The following is a 19,217-nucleotide window of genomic DNA, read 5'->3' as shown; positions in this document are numbered from 1 at the left end:
CACAGAGAGAAGAAAAAAAAAAAAAAAAAAAAAAAAAAAAAAAAAACGTGAAACAAAACTTTACTGCTCATAGCAATGACAGGTATGCTCAAGGAGGGAAGGAAGAGGGGACAATATCTGACTGAAGGGCCACAGAAGCCAGTGTAAGAGACTATGCAGAACTCTCTACAGGAGTCAGATAGGTAGTCAGGGCTATCCATAGTATGGGTCTATGTTCACTTCCCTGTGGTAAGTCTTAAGTCTCTCTGATTTAGTGTAATACTTTACTTCTCACATTTAGGTTAAGAAAAAAATTTTACTTCTGCCAAAAGAAATAATTCTAGCCTTCAGCTAAAATAACTCAAGTAATATGAAAATATGAAAGGAGAAAACTATTAAGTTCCTGACAATGTGTTAAGAAAATTATTTGTAAATCATCTTTGATCTTTTTATGTTCCTCTGAAATCATAGAGGATGGGAGTGAGTGTTCAACCCAAATCTTCATGAAAAGTTCTGAAGGCGGCTGATATGTTCATTTGAAAAGTATTATTTTTAAATGTAAAATTTACATGTTCAGCTTTGTGTTCAATCCTATAAACTAGGACTTCTTTAAGGCTGGCAACAAATAAGAAAGCTACAGCTAATTTTCTTCCTTCTTCTTTTTTTTTTTTTTAAGAGACACGATCTCTCTCTGTCACCCAGGCTGGAGTGCAGTGGCACAATCACAGCTCACTGCAGTCTCAACCTTCTGGGCTCAAGTGATCTTCCTGCTTCAGCCTCCACAGTAGCTGGGACACAAGTGCAAGCCACCATGCCCAGCTAATTTTTTTTCTAAGATACAGGGTCTTAATGTATTGCCCAGGCTAGTCACAAACTCCTGGGCTCAAGCAATCCTCCTGAGAAAGTTATGGCTAATTTTCCTTTGCATCTTCCATTCTGGTAAACATTGCAGCAAAGGCAAAGCAGCGTCATAATTCTCTCTCTCTCAGGCAAGGAGTCTGATCTGCAGCGAAAGCAGGTATTTGCACTGAAAGCTTCTCTAACGTGCCAAGTACATCAGGGACTGAGACTCAAATACTCACCCTGACCCAGCAGGGAGTGACGGCAGAGCTGAAGGGACATTAGCCGGTGGTTTTTCTTTCTCATTCTGCTTGAAGAAGGATTTGGCCTCTTTAGATGTAGCATCCACTTCCTTAGTCACCCTGTGCCAAGGAAAAAAGACATCAAGCTTACAAGAAGAATAAATACAAAGAAACAAGCTAGAAAAGGGAATAAAGACAATTAGAAAAAGATCCACTGGGCTTTCAATAAATTCTGGATGCTCAGCGTTATGATAAAAGTTTACTACAATAACTTTCAATAAAGACATTTTCCCGGCTGGGTGCGGTGGCTCATGCTTGTAATCCTAGTACTTTGCGAGGGCGAGGCAGGCGGATCACGCGGTCAAGAGATCGAGACCATCCTGGCCAACATGGTGAAACCCTGTCTCTATTAAAAATATAAAAATTAGCCAGGCGTGGTGGTGGGAGCCTGTAGTCCCAGTTACTCAGGAGGCTGAGGCAGGAGAATCGCTTGAACCCAGGAGGCGGAGGTTGCAGTGAGCCGAGATCACGTCATTGCACTCCAGCCTGGGCGACAGAGCAAGGCGCCATCTCAAAAAAAAAAAAAAAAAAAAAAAGACACTTTCCCTCACTAAAATTAACAAATGAAACAAGAATGTGTATAAATTGTATCTCCCTAAAACAACCCAAAGATGAAACAAAATCCCTTAAAACTGGCTAAAGTAGCAATAATTTGGGAATGGACGAAAGCAACATGACTGAGAATTTTGTCTAATTTCAAATCTGAAACAATTATCTTCACTAAAACTGAGTCCTAAAGGATCAAATAAAGGTATTTATGGTACCTGAGAATTCAGATAAAGAGAGAAGGAGAAATGTTTAATCCCTGCCTAGGCTTTCCAGTTAACAAAAACACCTGAGGAATGTTGTTTAAATGCAGTCTATCTCCCCTCCATGACTTCTCAGCATGAAATACTGTAGCAGTCAATACTAAATCTTGGTGGGCGTGGTGGTGGGAGCCTGTAGTCCCAGTTACTAGGGAGGCTGAGGCAGGAGAATCGCTTGAACCCAGGAGGCGGAGGTTGCAGTGAGCCGAGATCACGCCATTGCACTCCAGCCTGGGCGACAGAGCGAGACTCTGTCTCAAAAAAAAAAAAATAACTAAATCTCCATGCTGGGTTACTGATGTGAAGGCTGAAAAACACCCTCACACTGCACCCCACATGCAGATTAGCACTCAGACTTAAAGGCCCAGTGAAAGCTGAGATGGGGAGATGGAATATGGGTGATAGAACTGGGAAATAATGCCTAGGCTGGCACTATTTCAAGGAGAAAAACAAGAGTTAAAAAAAAAAAAAAAAAAAAAGAGGCCACCAGGCACGGTGGCTCATGCCTGTAATCCCAGCACTTTGGGAGGCCAAGGCAGGCGGAACATGAGGTCAGGAATTCGAGACTAGCCTGGCCAACATGGTGAAACCCTGTCTCTACTAAAAATACAAAAAATTAACCAGGCATGGTAGCAGGCGCCTGTAATCCCAGCTACTCGGGAGGCTGAGGCAGGAGAATTGCTTGAATCCAGGAGGTGGAAGTTGCAGTGAGCTGAGACCACGCCACTACACTTCAGCCTGGGCAACAGAGCGAGACTGTGTCTCAAAAATAAACAAATAAATAGAGAAGACTCTGCAGAAGGCTCCTGTTTCATATCCAAAACAACCCAAAGATGAAACAAAATACCTTAAAACTGGCTAAAGTAGCAATAATTTGAGAATGGACGAAAGCAACATGACTGAGAATTTTGTCTAATTTCAAATCTGAAAAAATTATCTTCACTAAAACTGAGTCCTAACGGCTCAAATAAAGGTATTTATGGTACCTGAGAATTCAGATAAAGAGAGAAGGAGAAATGTTTAATCCCTGCCTAGGCTTTCCAGGTTAACAAAAACACCTGAGGAATTTTGTTTAAATGCAATCTATTATGGCCGGCAGCAGTGGCTTCTTTTGTAGCCCTCTGATAAGTTTTTTCTTGTTTTTTTTTGTTTGTTTGTTTTTGTTTGAGATGGAGTCTTGTTCTGTCTCCTAGGCTGGAATGCAGTGGCGCGATCTCGGCTCACTGCAACCTCCACCTCCTGGGTTTGCGCCATTCTTCTGCCTAAGCCTCCCGAGTAGCTGGGATTACATGTGCCCGCCACCACACCCGGCTAATTATTTTGTATTTTTAGTAGAGACGGGGTTTCACCACGTTAGCCAGGATGGTCTTGATCTTCTGACCTCGTGATCCACCCGCCTAGGCCTCCCAAAGTGCTGAGATTACAGGCGTGAGGCAATGTGCCCGGTGTTTTTTTGTTTTAAAACCAGGTCAGGTACAGTGGCTCATGCCTGTAATACCAGAACTTTGGGATGTGCTATAATAGTGAGCCCAGGGCCAGGCATGGTGGCTCACGCCTGTAATTCCAGCACTTTGGGAGGCCGAAGTGGGCAGATCATTTGAGGTCAGGAGTTCAAGACCAGCCTGGTCAACATGATGAAATCCCATCTCTACTAAAGATACAAAAATTAACTGGGTGTGGTGGTGCGTGCCTGTAATCCCAGCTACTTTGGAGGCTGAATCACTTGAACCTGGGAGGTAGAGGTTGCAGTGAGCTGAGACAGCATCACTGCATTCCAACCTGGACAACACAGCAACACTTCGTCTCAAAAAGAAAAAAACGGGCCGGGCGCAGTGGCTCACGCCTGTAATCTCAGCACTTTGGGAGGTCAAGGCGGGCAGATCATGAGGTCAGGAGTTCAAGACCAGCCTGGCCAACATGGTGAAACCCTGTCTTTACCAAAAAAAGTACAAAAAATTAGCCGGGCATAGTGGCAGGCGCCTGTAATCCCAGCTACTCGGGAGGCTGAGGCAGGAGAACCGCAAGAACCCGGGAGGCAGAGGTTGCAGTGAGCCAAGATCCCGCCACCACACTCCAGCCCAGGCGACAGAGCAACACTACATCTCAAATAAATAAATAAATAAATAAATAAATAAAAATAAAAGGACAAAGCCAAAACAAAACAAAACAAAATATTTCCCTACTCCACCGATGCTGAGCTTGGATACATGACTTGCTTCAAAGGCCAATGAAGTATTAGCTGATCTGAGAGGAAGAGAAGTTTAAACATGTTTGTGCTGTTTCTCCTGCCCCTTGAATTCGTCCCTTGAGTCATAAGGAGAATACACCTCAACGGGCTGCTGGTCCAAAATGGCAGAAAGACATGCTGCAGACCTGAATCCAACAAACAAGCAACTTGGAGCTGAGCTGAGCTGAGTCTAAATTACTCAATCTCAGATACTCAGAGGAACACAGGCAACAAGTAAACGCTTATCATTGTATATCACTGAGTTTTGGAATGGTATGCTACGCAGCACTAGTGTAGCAAGAGCTGACTGACACATTTACATTTTGTGAGTAAGAAAACTGAAATATAAGGTTATGTTACTTATTCAAGGCTATCCTGAGATTAAGCAGCAAATACTATAGAGAACCCTATAGCAGATAGTATATTCCAAAGATGGTTGCCACAAATTTCCCATCCCCATATGCTCTTCTAGAAACCTGATACTACCCCAGTTAGAGGGGAAGTCTGTGTCATCACCCCTTGAGAGTGAATAGGCCTTTGTGGCTGTCTCAACTCAAAGAGTTCTGTGGAAGTGGCACGACATGACTTCTGAGGCTAGCGAATAAAAGATACAGTTTTCACCTGGCACGCTCTGTCTGTCTGTCCCTGTCTCCGTCCTTCTCAAGAATGTACCTTTGAAACTCCAAGCCAGGCACAGTGGCTCACGCCTGTAATCCCAGCACTTTGGGGGGCCGAGGCGGCCGGATCACAAGGTCAGGAGATCGAGACCACGGTGAAACCCCGTCTCTACTAAAATACAAAAAATTAGCCGGGCGCAGTGGCGGGCGCCTCTAGTCCCAGCTACTCGGGAGGCTGAGGCAGGAGAATGGTGTGAACCCAGGAGGCGGAGCTTGCAGTGAGCCGAGATCGCACCACTGCACTCCAGCCTGGGCGACAGAGCGAGACTCCGTCTCAAAAAAAAAAAAAAAAAAAAAAAGAAACTCCAAGCTACCACAAAACAAATCTGGTTACTCTGTAGCCACTATGTTGGAGAGATCATATAGGAAGATCACACAGAGGCAGACGTCTGAGAAGCCTGTACCAACCCCCAGGTGTTTGAGCCTTCCTAGCTCTGGCATCAGACATGGGAGTAAGGAAACCTGTGAAGTGGTTCCACACTTAGCCACTATCTGATTACAACTGTACAAGAGACCCTGAGGAAGAACAGCCTAGCTGAGCCCAGCTACCCCTGGAATCAAGAGAAATTAAAATAAAACAATTATTTTTTAAAGTCACTAAGTTTTGAGGTGCTTTCTTACACTGTTTTAAAAATTACAAAATAAACCCACATCCAAATCTCAGGCTTAATGCAGGGTTCCAGAGTACTAAACTAGAAAGGGTACCTTTAAATTTCCTTGCTCTGGGTAGAATCTGGGGCAGATCAGCTAGTGAAGAACAAGCAGAAGCTGCCACTTACATATAGTAATCTGAACACATGCTTTATTCCAATCCTGCCAAAACCCTACTAAATAGTGGTAAAGTTTAAAAAGATGAAACTACACAAGGATAATGAGAAGAAGTGTAATAGAAAAGGGATGCCAACAGAATTATCTTCTTTTTTTATGTTTTAAAGACAGGGTCTCACCATGTTGCCTGGGCTGGATTCAAACTCTTGGGCTCAAACGGTCCTCTTGCCTTGGCCTCCCAGTGCTGGGATTACAGGCATGAGCCACTGTGCCCAGCCCAAATTTTCTGACAGTAGAAAGCAGCCAGGTGCAGTAGCTCGGGCCTGTAATTCCAGCACTTTGGGAGGCCAAGGGCAGGAGGATTACCTGAGCCCTGGGCAACACAGCAAGACCCTGTCTCTACAAAAATTTTTTAAAAATCGGCTGTGCGCAGTGGCTCACGCCTGTAATCCCAGCACTTTGGGAAGCTGAGGCGGGTGGATCACCTGAGGTCAGGAGTTCGAGATCAGCCTGATCAACATGGAGAAACCCCGTCTCTACTAAAAATACAAAATTATCCATGCCACCGTGGTGGCACATGCCTGTAATCCCAGCCGCTTAGGAGGCTGAGGCAGGAGAATTGCTTGAACCCAGGAGGCAGAGGTTGCAGTGAGCCAAGATTGTGCCACTGCACCCCAGCCTCAGCAACAAGAGCAAAACTCCATCTCTAAAAAAAAAAAAAAAAAAAAAAAAGCCAGGCATCATGGTGTGCGCCTGTAGTCTCAGCTGCTTGGGAGGCTGAGGCAAGAGGATCGCTTGAAGCCAGGAGTTCAAGGTTACAGTTGGCTATTATCGTGGTACTATATATAGCCTGGGCAACAGAGTGAGACCCTGTCTCAAAAAAAAAAAAAAAGAAAAGAAAGTAGAAAGCAAGTAGACAAGTAATAACTGGCTTTGGTTTTTGTTTTCTCTGATCTCCTAAGCCTATAGGTATGTGGAATGGCCAAAAACAGGCAAGCCAATGTGTACTACAGTACCCTAGAAAGGCTCATTAAATTGAGATACCAGGAACCTTTCGAGGCAGAGGAAAGGAATAGGGCTAAAACCAGTTGGAATTCTCCATCAGGAGCAACTAGGTCCCAGATCTCCTTCAGCAGCACCTCATACCACAGGCTACTGCTCTACCCCATCCCCAATTCAGCAGAACCCATTACTCTGGAGAAATGAAAACCACAGAAGTTCCAGACTCAAAAGGCATGGCTGAAGTCCATTCTGAAAACAGAGGAATTACATGAAAATCTATGTATTCATTCTTCCTTTGCCAGAGCAACCCTGAAGCCTAGGTGTTCTATACAACTGAGTTACAAGATAGAATGCTACCCAACTCACATTGGACTTTACACCAGTAAGAAATAATGTACTGTATTATGCTACTGAGTTGCTGAGTTTGTTACCTCAGCCTAGCCTGCCCTGGCCTGTCATATCAAATCTACTAATATGAATTTCACAAAACAGAAAATAGGGGAAGTTAAAACAATAAAAGAAAACGTCCTATGGCCGGGCGCAGTGGCTCACGCCTGTAATCCCAGCACTTTGGGAGACCGAGGCAGGTGGATCACAAGGTCAGGAGATTGAGACCATCCTGGCTAACACGGTGAAACCCCGTCTCAAGTACAAAAAAATGACTCGGGCGTGGTGGCGGGCACCTGTAGTCCCAGCTACTTGGGAGGCTAAGGCAGGAGAATGGTGTGAACCTGGGAGGCGGAGCTTGCAGTGAGCCAAGATCGCACCACTGCACTCCAGCCTGGGCGACAGAGCGAGACTCCATCTCAAAAAAAAAAAAAAAGAAAAAAAAAAAGAAAACGTCCTAGAAGTGAAGGATGAGCTTCTATAAAAAGAGCCATAGAACACTGGATGCAGCCAATTTAAAAGCATCCGGCTGGACATGGTGGCTCACACCTGTAATCCCAGCACTTTGGGAGGCCGAGGTGGGCGGATCATGAGGTCAGGAGTTCCAGACCAGCCTGGCAACATGGTGAAACCCTGTCTCTATTAAAACACACAAAAATTGGCTGGGCATGGTGGCTCACGCCTGTAATCTCAGCACTTTGGGAGACCGAGGCTGGTGGATCACGAGGTCAGGAGATCGACACCATCCTGGCTAACACAGTGAAACACTGTCTCTACTAAAAATATAAAATATTAGCCAGGCGGGCTAATTAGGTGGCGGGCGCCTGTAGTCCTAGCTACTGGGGAGGCTGAGGCAGGAGAATGGCGTGAACCTGGGAGGTGGAGCTTACAGTGAGCCAAGATCACGCCACTGCACTCCAGCCTGGGCAACAGAGCAACACTCCGTCTCAAAAACAAACAAACAAACAAACAAAAATTAGCTGAGGGTGGTGGAAGGTGCCTGTAATCCCAGGTTCTCGGGAGGCTAAGCCAGGAGATGTGTTTGAACCCGGAAGGCAGAGGTTGCAGTAAGCTGAGATCATGCCATTGCACTCCAGTCTGGGTGTGACAGGGCGCGACTCCATCTCAAAAAAATAAAAAATAAAAAGATTCACATTAAGGCAAATCACTGTGAAGTTTTAGAATGTTGGTGATAGAGAAGATGAAATCAAATGACCTAAGTGATAGCTTAAGGAAAAGTAGCTTCTATGTAATTCATGTTTGCTTTTGTTTTTTACTACCTTTATAGAAATGACAAAACTGGAAAGAGTCACCTAAGACAATCAGGTCAACATTTTCTGAAAAGTGACCTAGCTCCAAGCACTGTTAGATGTTGAACACATAAAAAAATACCGCATGACTTTTGTTCTTAAGGAGCTCACAGTTCAGCAGAACAGTCAACCATGAAAGCAAGTCATGGTAACACATGGTATATAGTAAGTGGCATAAAAGCAGCATGGAAAAAGTATAAACTGTGGGAGTATCTCTCATAATTTCTTAGTGCCAAAGTCCCATCTATATTCACTAGGAAACACTGGTATATATATTTCAGGAACTTCAGTAACTGACACCAAGTAATACTAGCAGATTACTCTTCATTGATAGTATGCCTAGAACAACTCCACTTTTAACAAGCAATAAGGGATGCAATAAGGGATTCAACTATCAAAATATCTTCACAGTTATTTTATAACTGTGAACAGTTAAATTATTATAGACCACTTGTAATGCACAAGAGGGAACCCTGACAGGAAAAGGCCTATTATTAGCAATAGTTAATTCAAGTGTTCTCAGCAGAAATTCCATTTTAACTTTATTTTTACTTACTCAGAACTCCCTGAAAGTCTTTATTTGGGCAGAAACTTTCCATGACTGGCTTTTTCCAAAAGGTGAATCATTTAGGAAAGTCTGAGCTAACTGGCTCAGCTGGTTATGTGATAGGGCAGAATACAAAATACTATATTCCCCATTCCCCTAGGTTAATAAGCTAAACATTTTTCAAGTGGGGACAAAAACAAAATGAAATGACCAAAGTCCAAAATTTAACATTAAAATACAGTTAGAAAACCCAAGACTAACTTTGTGCTAACACTACTTTACACTTAGACCTACAAATTCCTTCCCATCATCACTAGCTCTTCTCACATTTCTTAAAGATATAGTAATGCTCTTAACTTGATACAGAGACAAAAATAATTACATGAAGAAATTAAAACGTATGCTCAAATCCATACAACAAATTTGTATCTGGTTATCAATGAAAATTCAGATCTCGTAAGTCCCCTCATGAGAATTCCTTATAATGCCTAAATTTAAGTGTGAATAATTTAAGTTAAAAAAAAAATCCTGTCAACATGCCCACTATTAACAGGGTTTTTGTTTTCTTTAGGGGAAGGGAGTTACAGAACTTTCACTTTTCATGTTATATATCTCTGTAACGTATGAATTTTAAAGTAATAAGCATGCATCATTTTGAAATATAATGTAATTTATAAGAAAAAACTGCTTCCATACTCATTTGTTTTTTTATAGACATGGTGCTGCCCTCTCCTGGCAAATTATGAAAACAGCAGACTCCCTGAATACCCATCAAGTACATTTAAAAAAAATTACCATCCACTTGTTTTCAAACCTGAAATAGGAAATTTATGGCACAAAACTATCTTAGTATTTATTAACAAGTCCACAATATTTAATTTGACTGAAAATTTATGACTTTTTTTGAGACAGGGTCTCACTCTGTCACCCAGGCTGGAGTTCAGTGGCACGATCTTGGCACACAGCAACCTCTGCCTCCTGGTCTCAAGGGATCCTTCTACTTCAGCCTCCCAAGTAGCTGAGACTATAGACACACACCACAATGACTGGCTAATTTATATATATATANTGCTGGGATTACAGGCTTGAGCCACCGCGCCCGGCCCATTTTTATATTTTTTGTACAAATGGAGTTTCTCCATGTTGCCCAGGCTGGTCTTCAACTACTGGACTCAAGCAATCCTCCCTCCCCAGCCTCCCAAAGTGCTGGGATTACAGGCATGTGCCACTGCACCCAGCCTAACGACTTCTTACAGCAACAGTTATTCACCAGCTTTTTGTACACTCTGTGTGAGGGCCACTGGTGAAGTTATAAATAAATCTTTCTTAGATAGTCTACATAACACATAGAAAATAATTCAAGCCAAAAAAGACTTCAAAAAAACTTTTAAATCTATATTCCTAATGATACATTAATATACTTTCTATATTATGTTTATAGGACTTTCAAACTATTAAAAGTTTATACTGTCAGTGTTCTGTTGGTCCCCTACTGGATGGACAACTCAATAGCTTCCAGAATGATTTCAGGCAGTAAAATACATTACTAATTCATATCATCAATAATTATTTATGGGGCCAGGCATGGTGGCTCACGCCTGTAATCCCAGCACTTTGGGGGGCCAAAGTGGGCGGATCATTTGAGATCAGGAGTTCAAGACCAGCCTGGCCAACATGATGAAACCCTGTCTCTACTAAAATTACAAAATTTAGCCAGGCGTGGTGGCAGGTGTCTGTAATCCCAGCTACTCATGAGGCTGAGGCAGGAGAATCACTTGAACCCAGGAGGCGGAGGTTGCAGTGAGCCAAGATCACACCACTGCACTCCAGTCTGGGCAACAAAGACCTTGTCTCAAAATAATCATTATTATTAATATTTATGGATCACGAAAACAACTAATTACCAAGGAAAAGGGTGCCTTACAATGAAGAATTCTGGAAGGTACTGTCTTAAGATACTGGTGGCCTAACTTATCCCCATCAATGTTGAGTCTCTTGATGGATGAGAAGCATCATCAATGTAGTATTTTTGTCTAACATAATTAATCTGAAGCTCATCATAAACAATGCAGCAATCCAAATTGAGGGACATTATGCAATACAAATGGCCTCGACTCTTAAAAAACAAAAAACAAAAAGTTTAAAACCAAGGCTGTGAAATACAGAAAAGGCATGAAAACAGTTCTAAGTACAAGGAGTTTAAAAGACCAAATGCAAAAACAATCACAACAACAAAAGACCACTTATGGTTTTCATCTTAGATTGGATCTTAGAGGTGGCTCCACAGTGCAACGGACAGCGCACTGGACTTCTAGATTGGATCTTGGATTGCACAAGAAATACAGCTATAAAGTACATTATTGGGATAACTGGGGAAAAACTGAATGGAATCATTTGCATACAGTGCTATTCAAGTTTTGACTGCAAAACTACCTGTTATTGGTCCAAGATGAGATGGGCACAGAAACTGTGAGTATTTAGAAACTTGTACAGCAATTTGACAATGTCACAATACTCAAGACATGAGCAGTCGGCCCTTCCATTAAACAGAGTACAAATTCAGTTATGCCACATTTGCAAGGTGAGTCACATGTGATATGAATTATCAGTCACATGCAGTAGGACATTACAATGTGTGTGATATTTTAGAATTATTTTGTCAACTAAAGCCTAAAAATGTAATAAAATGTAAGCATTTATTTTAGAACTTTTACAATCATTTCAATTGTTAATCAATTGTAATTTTTAAAATTTATACAGGTGCCAGGCATGGTGGCTAATGCCTGTAACTCCAACACTTTGGGAGGCCGAGGCAGGCAGAGACGGCTTGAGCCCAGGAGTTTGAGACCAGCCTGGGTAAACCCAGCTATACAAAAAACACAACAGGCTGGGCATGGTGGCCCATGCCTGCAATCCTGGCGCTTTGGGAGAATGAGGCAGGCAGATCATTTGAGGTCAGGAGTTCCAGACCAGCCCGACCAACAAGGTGAAACCTCTTCTCTACTAAAAATACAAAAAAAAATTTAACCAGGCATGGTGGTACATGCCTGTAGTCCAGCTACTCAGGAGGCTGAGGCAGGAGAATTGCTTGAACCCAGGAGGTAAAGTTGCAGTGGGCTGAGATTGTGCCATTGCACTTCAGCCTGGGTGACAGAGTTAGACTCCATCTCAAAAAAAAAGCAAATGAGCCAGGCGTGGTGCTATGCATCTACAGTGCTAGGTACTCAGGAGGCTGAGGTGAGAGGATTGCCTGAGCCCAGGAGGCATGGGCTGCAGTGAGCCAAGACTGCACCACTGCACTCCAGCCTGGGTGACAGAGCAAAACCCTGTCTCACAAAAAAAGGAAAAGAAAAGAAAAGAAAATTTATGCAGATGGTCAGCTGAGCGTGATGGCTCACACCTGTAATCCCAGCACTTTGGGAGGCCAAAGCAGGACGATCACTTGAGGACAAGAGGTCAAGACCACCTTGGGCAACACAGCAAGACCCCATCTCTACAAAAAAATAAAATAGGCCAGGTGCAGTGGCTCATGCTTGTAATCCCAACACTTTGGGAGGCTAAGGCAGGAGGATCACTTGAGCCCAGGAGTTCAAGACAAGCCTAAGCAACATAGGGAGACCTTGTCTCAAAAAAATAAAAACAAATTAGCTAGGCATGGTGGCCAATACCTATATTCCCAGGTGTTGGGAGCAGGTCCCCCAAAATCTGGCCATAAACTGGCCCCAAAACTGGCCATAAACAAAATCTCTGCAGCACTGTAGCATATTCATAATGACTCGAATGCCCAAGCTGGAAGGTTGTGGGTGTACTGGAATGAGGGCAAGGAACACCTGGCCCACCCAGGGTGGAAAACCACTTAAAGGCATTCTTAAGCCACAAACAACAGCATGAGCAATCTGTGCCTTAAGCACAGAACTGCTGCAGTTAACTAGCCAAACCTATTCCTTTAATTTGGCCCATCCCTTCATTTCGCATAAGGGATACTTTTAGTTAATCAAGTTATCTACAGAAACAATGCTAATGACTGACTTGCTGTTAATAAATATGTGGGTAAATCTCTGTTCGGGCCTCTCAGCTCTGAAGGCTGTGAGACCCCTGATTTCCTACTTCACACCTCTATATTTCTGTGTGTGTGTCTTTAATTCTTCCAGTGCCACTGGGTTAGGGTCTCCCCGACCGAGCTGGTCTCGGCAAGTGGCGCCCAACATGGGGCACGAATCCAGGTCGAAGGGTCACCAGAGCGACGGTTGGAACAGAAAACTAGCTGGAGGACACCCAAGTACTCTTAAAGCAATCACCGTAGTGAGTAAGAAGGGGAGCTCGGAAGCGTCAGGGTAACAATCGGACAGGTGTGGGGTCTGGTTTGTTTCACCTTGGAACTTTTTCACACTGATGATGAGGAGGAACGAGAGTATAGTGAAGTAACAGAAGAGGTTACAGAGCATGTTTATCAACTAAAGCTAAAGTGGCAAAGGAAGGAGAGGTTCATCCCTACCCTTCTGCACTCCCTCATTATTATTTTGAAGAAAAGACCCTCAAGATTTTTCTTTCCTGGAGGACACTGGGCAAAAAGTAGTTGCCCCAGTGACTGTTCAAGCAGCACCTCGAGCAACCGCTCTTAGTTCTATTCAGGCAGGAATTCAGCAAGCTAGACGAGAGAGTGATATAGAGGCTTGGCAGTTCCCTGTTAGAATACACCCCCCTGATCAACAGGGAAACATTATAGCTACATTTGAGCCTTACATTAAATTGCTCAAAGAATTTAAAAAAGCTATAAATCAGTATGGACTAGGTTCTCCTTTAAAGGGACTGTTAAAGAATGTTGCTGTTTCCAGTTGGATGATTCCTACTGACTGGGATGCTCTTATTCGAGCTTGTCTAGCTCCGGCTTACAATTTAAAACTTGGTTGGCAGATGAAGCTTCCATTCAGGCTGCTCGCAATGCCCAGGCCCAACCTCAAATTAATATAACTGCAGACCAACTTTTGGGGTTGGCGGCTGGGCTGGTTTAGATGCACAAGTGGTCATGCAGGATGATGCCATAGAACCGCTTAGAGGAGTGTGCATTAGAGCCTGGGGAAAAAATCACTTCAGGTGGAGAACAATACCCTTCCTTTAGTGCTATAAAACAGGGACCAAGAGAACCATATGTCGATTTTACAGCTCAATTACAGAAGTCCCTCAAAAAGATGATTGCAGATTTGGCTGCTCAGGATATAGTGTTGCAGTTATTAGCTTTTGACAATGCTAATTCCAATTGCCAGGCTGCTCTGTGACCTATTAGAGGGAAAGCACATTTAGTTGATTATATCAAGGCCTGTGATGGTATTGGAGGTAATCTGCATAAAGCTACTTTGTTGGCACAAGCAATGGCAGGACTGAGAGTGGATAAAGGAAATACTCCATTTCCTGAAGCTTGTTTTAACTGTGGGAAGCATGGTCATATTAAAAAAGAATGTAGAAAAAATCAGCAAGTCAGGCTGCCAGACAGGGGAAAAAAGAAAACTACTGATCCTGAAATATGTACAAAATGTAAAAAAGGAAAACATGGGCTAATCATTGTCACTCTAAGTTTGATAAACATGGGAACCCGATTTCAGGAAACATCATGAGGGGCCCATCCTGGGCCCCATTCTAAACCGGGGCAATTCCAGCTCAGGCCATTCCCTCACCCCTGTACAATGTCTGTCCCCCGTCACAGCCGGTAGTGCCACAGTAGATTTATGCTGCACAAGAGCTCTGAGCCTTCTGCCTGGGGAACCACCGCAAAAGGTTCCAACAGGAGTCTGTGGACCCTTGCCAGCAGGGACAATAGGATTACTTTTGGGAAGATCGAGTTTAGGTTTAAAAGGGATACAAATACATACAGGAGTCACTGATTCAGATTACAATGCGGAAATTCAAATTTTTTTATCTACCTGTTCCCTGGAAAGCAGACAGGAGAGCACATAGCACAGCTCCTGACTGTGCCATATGTAGGAACAGAGAAAAGTGAAATTAAACCAACAGGAGGATTTGGAAGCACAAATAAACAAGGCAAAGTAGCTTTTTGGGTAAATCAAATTACTGATAAACGTCCTATCTGTGAAATAACTATTCAAGGAAAGAAATTTAAAAGTTTGGTAGATACAGGAGCAGACATTTCAATCATTTCTCTACGGCACTGGCCGTCTGTGTAGCCAATTCAAGCCACTCAATTTAACATAGTTGGAGTTGGTAAAGCCTCTGAAGTATTTCAAAGTAGTTATATTTTGCATTGTAAAGGGCCCAATGGACAATCTGGGACTATTCAACCAATTATAACTTCTGTACCTATAAATTCACGGGGAAGAGACTTATTACAACAATGGGGAGCACAAGTTCTAATTCTAGAACAATTAGATAGCCCTCAAAGTCAACACACGATACATGAAATGGGGTATGTCCCTGTTATGGGACTAGAAAAAAATTTGCAAGGTTTGAAAGAGCCACTTAAAGTAGAAAAACAAAGTTCCCGCCAAAGATTAGGAAATAATTTTTGATGGCGGCCATTGTTTAAGCCTCCAGAACCTATACCTTTAAAATGGTTAACAGATAAGCCAATTTGGTTAGAACAATGGCCTCTAAGTAAAGAGAAACTGGAGGCTTTAGAGACATTTAAATAAACAATTAAAAAATGGGCACATAGCTCCAACATTTTCCCCTAGGAATTCTCCAGTTTTCGTAATTAAGAATAAATCAGGTAAACAGAGAATGTTAACTTACTTAAGAGTCATCGATTCAGTTACACAACCTATGGGAGCAGTACAGCCAGGATTGCCTTCTCCTGCTATAAATCAAAAAAAACTGGGCTTTAATAGTCACAGATTTAAAAGACTATTTCTTTAGTGTCCCCTTAGCTGAGCAAGACTGTCAACAGTTTGCATTTACAATTCCTGCAGTAAACAACCTGCAGCCTGCTAAGCATTTTCATTGTCTTACAGATGGGTCTAGTAATGGTAAAGCTTCTTATTCTGGCTCGAAAAGTAAAGTTTTCCAGACGCCCTATACTTCAGCTCAAAAAGCAGGGCTTGTAGCAGTAACTGAGGTATTGACTGCTTTTGATATGCCTCTTAATGTGATTTCTGATTCTTCATACGTGGTTCATTCCACACAGTTAATTGAAAATGCTCGGCCAGGCATGCTGGCTCAAGCCTGTAATCCCAGCACTTTGGAAGGTTGAGTTGGGTGGATCACGAGGTCAGGAGATTGAGACCATCCTGGCTAACACAGTGAAACCCCATCTCTACTAAAAATACAAAAAAATTAGCCAGGCGTGGTGGCGGGCACCTGTAGTCCCAGCTACTCGGGAGGCTGAGGCAGGAGAATGGTGTAAACCCGGGAGGCAGAGCTTGCAGTGAGCTGAGATTGCGCCACTGCACTTCAGCCTGGGTGACAGAGCCAGACTCCATCTCAAAAAAAAAAAGAAAATGCTCAGCTACAATTTCATACAGATGAACAACTAATGACTTTATTTACCCAGCTGCAAACAGCAGTTAGGAGTAGAATGCACCCTTTTTACATCACTCACATTAGGGATCATACACCTCTTCCAGGATCTTTGACTGAAGGGAATCAAATGGCTGATCACCTAGTTGCTAAGGCAATATCTAATGCTAGACATTTTCACAATTTAACCCATGTTAATGCCTCTAGTCTCAAATGTAGATGCAGCATTACCTGGAAGGAAGCTAAAGCTATTATCCAGCGATGCCCAACTTGCCAAATGGTACATTCCTCACCTTTTACAGGAGGAGTTAATCTTCGAGGACTGGAACCTAACTCTCTTTGGCAAATGGATGTCACACATGTTCCCTCGTTTGGGAGACTAGCTTATGTACATGCATGTGGGGACACCTTTTCTCACTTTGTCCGGGCTACATACCAATCAGGAGAGTCTTCTGCCTGTGTTAAATGTCATCTTTTGCAGTGTTTTGTGGTGACGGGCATTCCAGCTTCTATTAAAACAAATAATGCTCAGGCTATACTAGCCAAGCTCTAGCTACATTTTTCTCTATGTGGAATATTAAACACATTACTGGTATCCCATACAATTCTCAAGGACAAGCCATAGTGGAAAGAATGAATCTCTCCCTAAAACAGCAGTTGCAAAAGCAGAAATCGGGAGACAGAGTATATAGAACCCCACAGATGCAACTGAACCCAGCATTATTAACTTAAAATTTTTTGAGCCTGCCCAAAGGCCAGATGTTATCAGCACATGAACAGCATCTACAGAAACCACCTGCAAAGACAGAAACAGAACAACTGATTTGGTGGCGAGATCCAATAACAAAAAGTTGGGAAATAGGTAAAATAATAACTTGGGGTAGAGGTTATGCTTGTATTTCTCCAGGCAAAAATCAACAGCCGATTTGGATACCATCAAGACACCTGAAACCTTATCATGAGACAGATGCCGAGGAAGAGACTCCGGGTGGATCCCGAGGACCACCCGGTTGCAGCCATGTCGAGAGTGATGCTGACGACGGCCCCAACTGTCATGAGCAACACCCATCGAACATAGCCACCCACCTGGGGACAGATCAAGAAGCTGTCACAGATGGTGGAAGAAAACCTGAGGAAAGTGGGATAACCAGTCACAACGAGTAATTTAATGGTAGCTATGATAGCGGTTATCACCACTGTCGTGAATATTCCTTCAATAAGGACTAAAGAGAACAATTACACTTATTGGGTATATTTATCAATCTTGGCTAGCNTGATAGCGGTATCACCACTGTCGTGAATATTCCTTCAATAAGGACTAAAGAGAACAATTACACTTATTGGGTATATTTATCAATCTTGGCTAGCAGTAATGCCTGAATGCAATCATTCTATGACACAGTTACACATGCTTTCTGATCTCAGTATTTACCATAATAAATCTGCTCCTATAATTAAGGCATACCACCCTCAAAAACCTATTTGTAAACAGGATTACACTCAGTTAGAAAAAAATGAATGTAGGCCGGGCGCGGTGGCTCACGTCTGTAATCCCAGCACTTTGGGAGGGCGAGACGGGCGGATCACGAGGTCAGGAGATCGAGACCATCCTGGCTAACACGGTGAAACCCCGTCTCTGCTAAAAAATACAAAAAACTAGCCGGGCGAGGTGGCGGGCGCCTGTAGTCCCAGCTACTCGGGAGGCTGAGGCAGGAGAATGGCATAAACCCGGGAGGCGGAGCTTGCAGTGAGCTGAGATCCAGCCACTGCACTCCAGCCTGGGTGACAGAGCGAGACTCCTTCTCAAAAAAAAAAAAAGAAAAAAATGAATGTACTTGTTTAGGAAGATTGCACTGCAGAACAGGCAGAGGTGCTGCACAACAATTCCTATGGAATCATTAATTGGTCCCCTAAGGAGATGTTTAGCTTAAATTGCACCTCTCAGTCTGCGTGCCTCGGTCACACTACGTTAAGATGATCTGAACAAAACGGTAAGATTGCAGAAATGATAAGAAGTACATCAGAAGTTCCTATTATCTGGAAACATGGCGGTACAGTGGCACCTCAACCTCAAATGATATGGTCCACTCTAGGAGCTTAACATAAGGATTTGTGGAAACTATTAAATGCTCTTAATAAGATCAAAATTTGGCCGGGTGCGGTGGCTCACGCCTGTAATCCCAGCACTTTGGGAGGCCGAGGTGGGAGGATCACAAGGTCAGAAGATGGAGACCACGGTGAAATCCCGTCTCTACTAAAAATACAAAAAATTAGCCAGGCGCAGTGGCGGGCGCCTGTAGTCCCAGCTACTCAGGAGGCCGAGGCAGGAGAATGGTGGGAACCCGGGAGGCGGAGCTTGCAGTGAGCCGAGATTGCGCCACTGCACTCCAGCCAGAGGGACAGAGCGAGACTCCGTTTCAGAAAAAAAAAAAACTCAAAATTAGGGAAGAAATAAAAAAGCCTCTAGAAGGACACTCTGCAAACTTGTCTTTGGATATTGCAAAATTAAAGAAAAAATATTTAAAGCATCCCAGGCACACTTGACCTTAATGCCAGGAACTGGAGTGCTTAAAGGAGCTGAAAATGGATAAAAACACTTGGAAGCTCTGTGATTTCAATGATGTGTTTTTAATCTATGCTGTTTGTCTTTGTACAGTCTGCAGATGTGGATCCTGACTCCTGTGAGAAGTAGCTCACCCTGACAAAGCTGCCTTTGCTTTTATTCGATTTGCAAATCAAAGAAGGGGGACATACTAGCCGGGCGACAAGGCGGGCGCCTGTAGTCCCAGCTACTCGGGAGGCTGAGACAGGAGAATGGCGTAAACCCGGGAGGCGGAGCTTGCAGTGAGCTGAGAGCCGGCCACTGCACTCCAGCCTGGGCGGCAGAGCAAGACTCCGTCTCAAA

The 19,217-nt window shown here is 43.4% G+C and overlaps 1 protein-coding gene across 2 annotated transcripts in view; it reads right to left on the bottom strand.

The window, feature by feature from the left end:
• Window positions 1-19,217, bottom strand: part of CFDP1 (chromatin remodeling protein CFDP1) — a 160,505-nt gene that overhangs the window by 110,736 nt on the left and 30,552 nt on the right. For both annotated transcript variants that reach the window (XM_017868689.1, XM_017868688.1), the window contains exon 5: window positions 1,062-1,181. In XM_017868689.1, the coding sequence (XP_017724178.1) occupies window positions 1,062-1,181 (120 nt within the window). The remainder of the gene's footprint in view (window positions 1-1,061; window positions 1,182-19,217) is intronic.

This window comes from Rhinopithecus bieti, unplaced genomic scaffold, assembly GCF_001698545.2.
Source record: "Rhinopithecus bieti isolate Rb0 unplaced genomic scaffold, ASM169854v2 scaffold_2574, whole genome shotgun sequence".
NCBI classification, from domain to species: Eukaryota; Metazoa; Chordata; class Mammalia; order Primates; family Cercopithecidae; genus Rhinopithecus; species Rhinopithecus bieti.
This window is presented reverse-complemented; position numbering and strand designations above follow the sequence as displayed.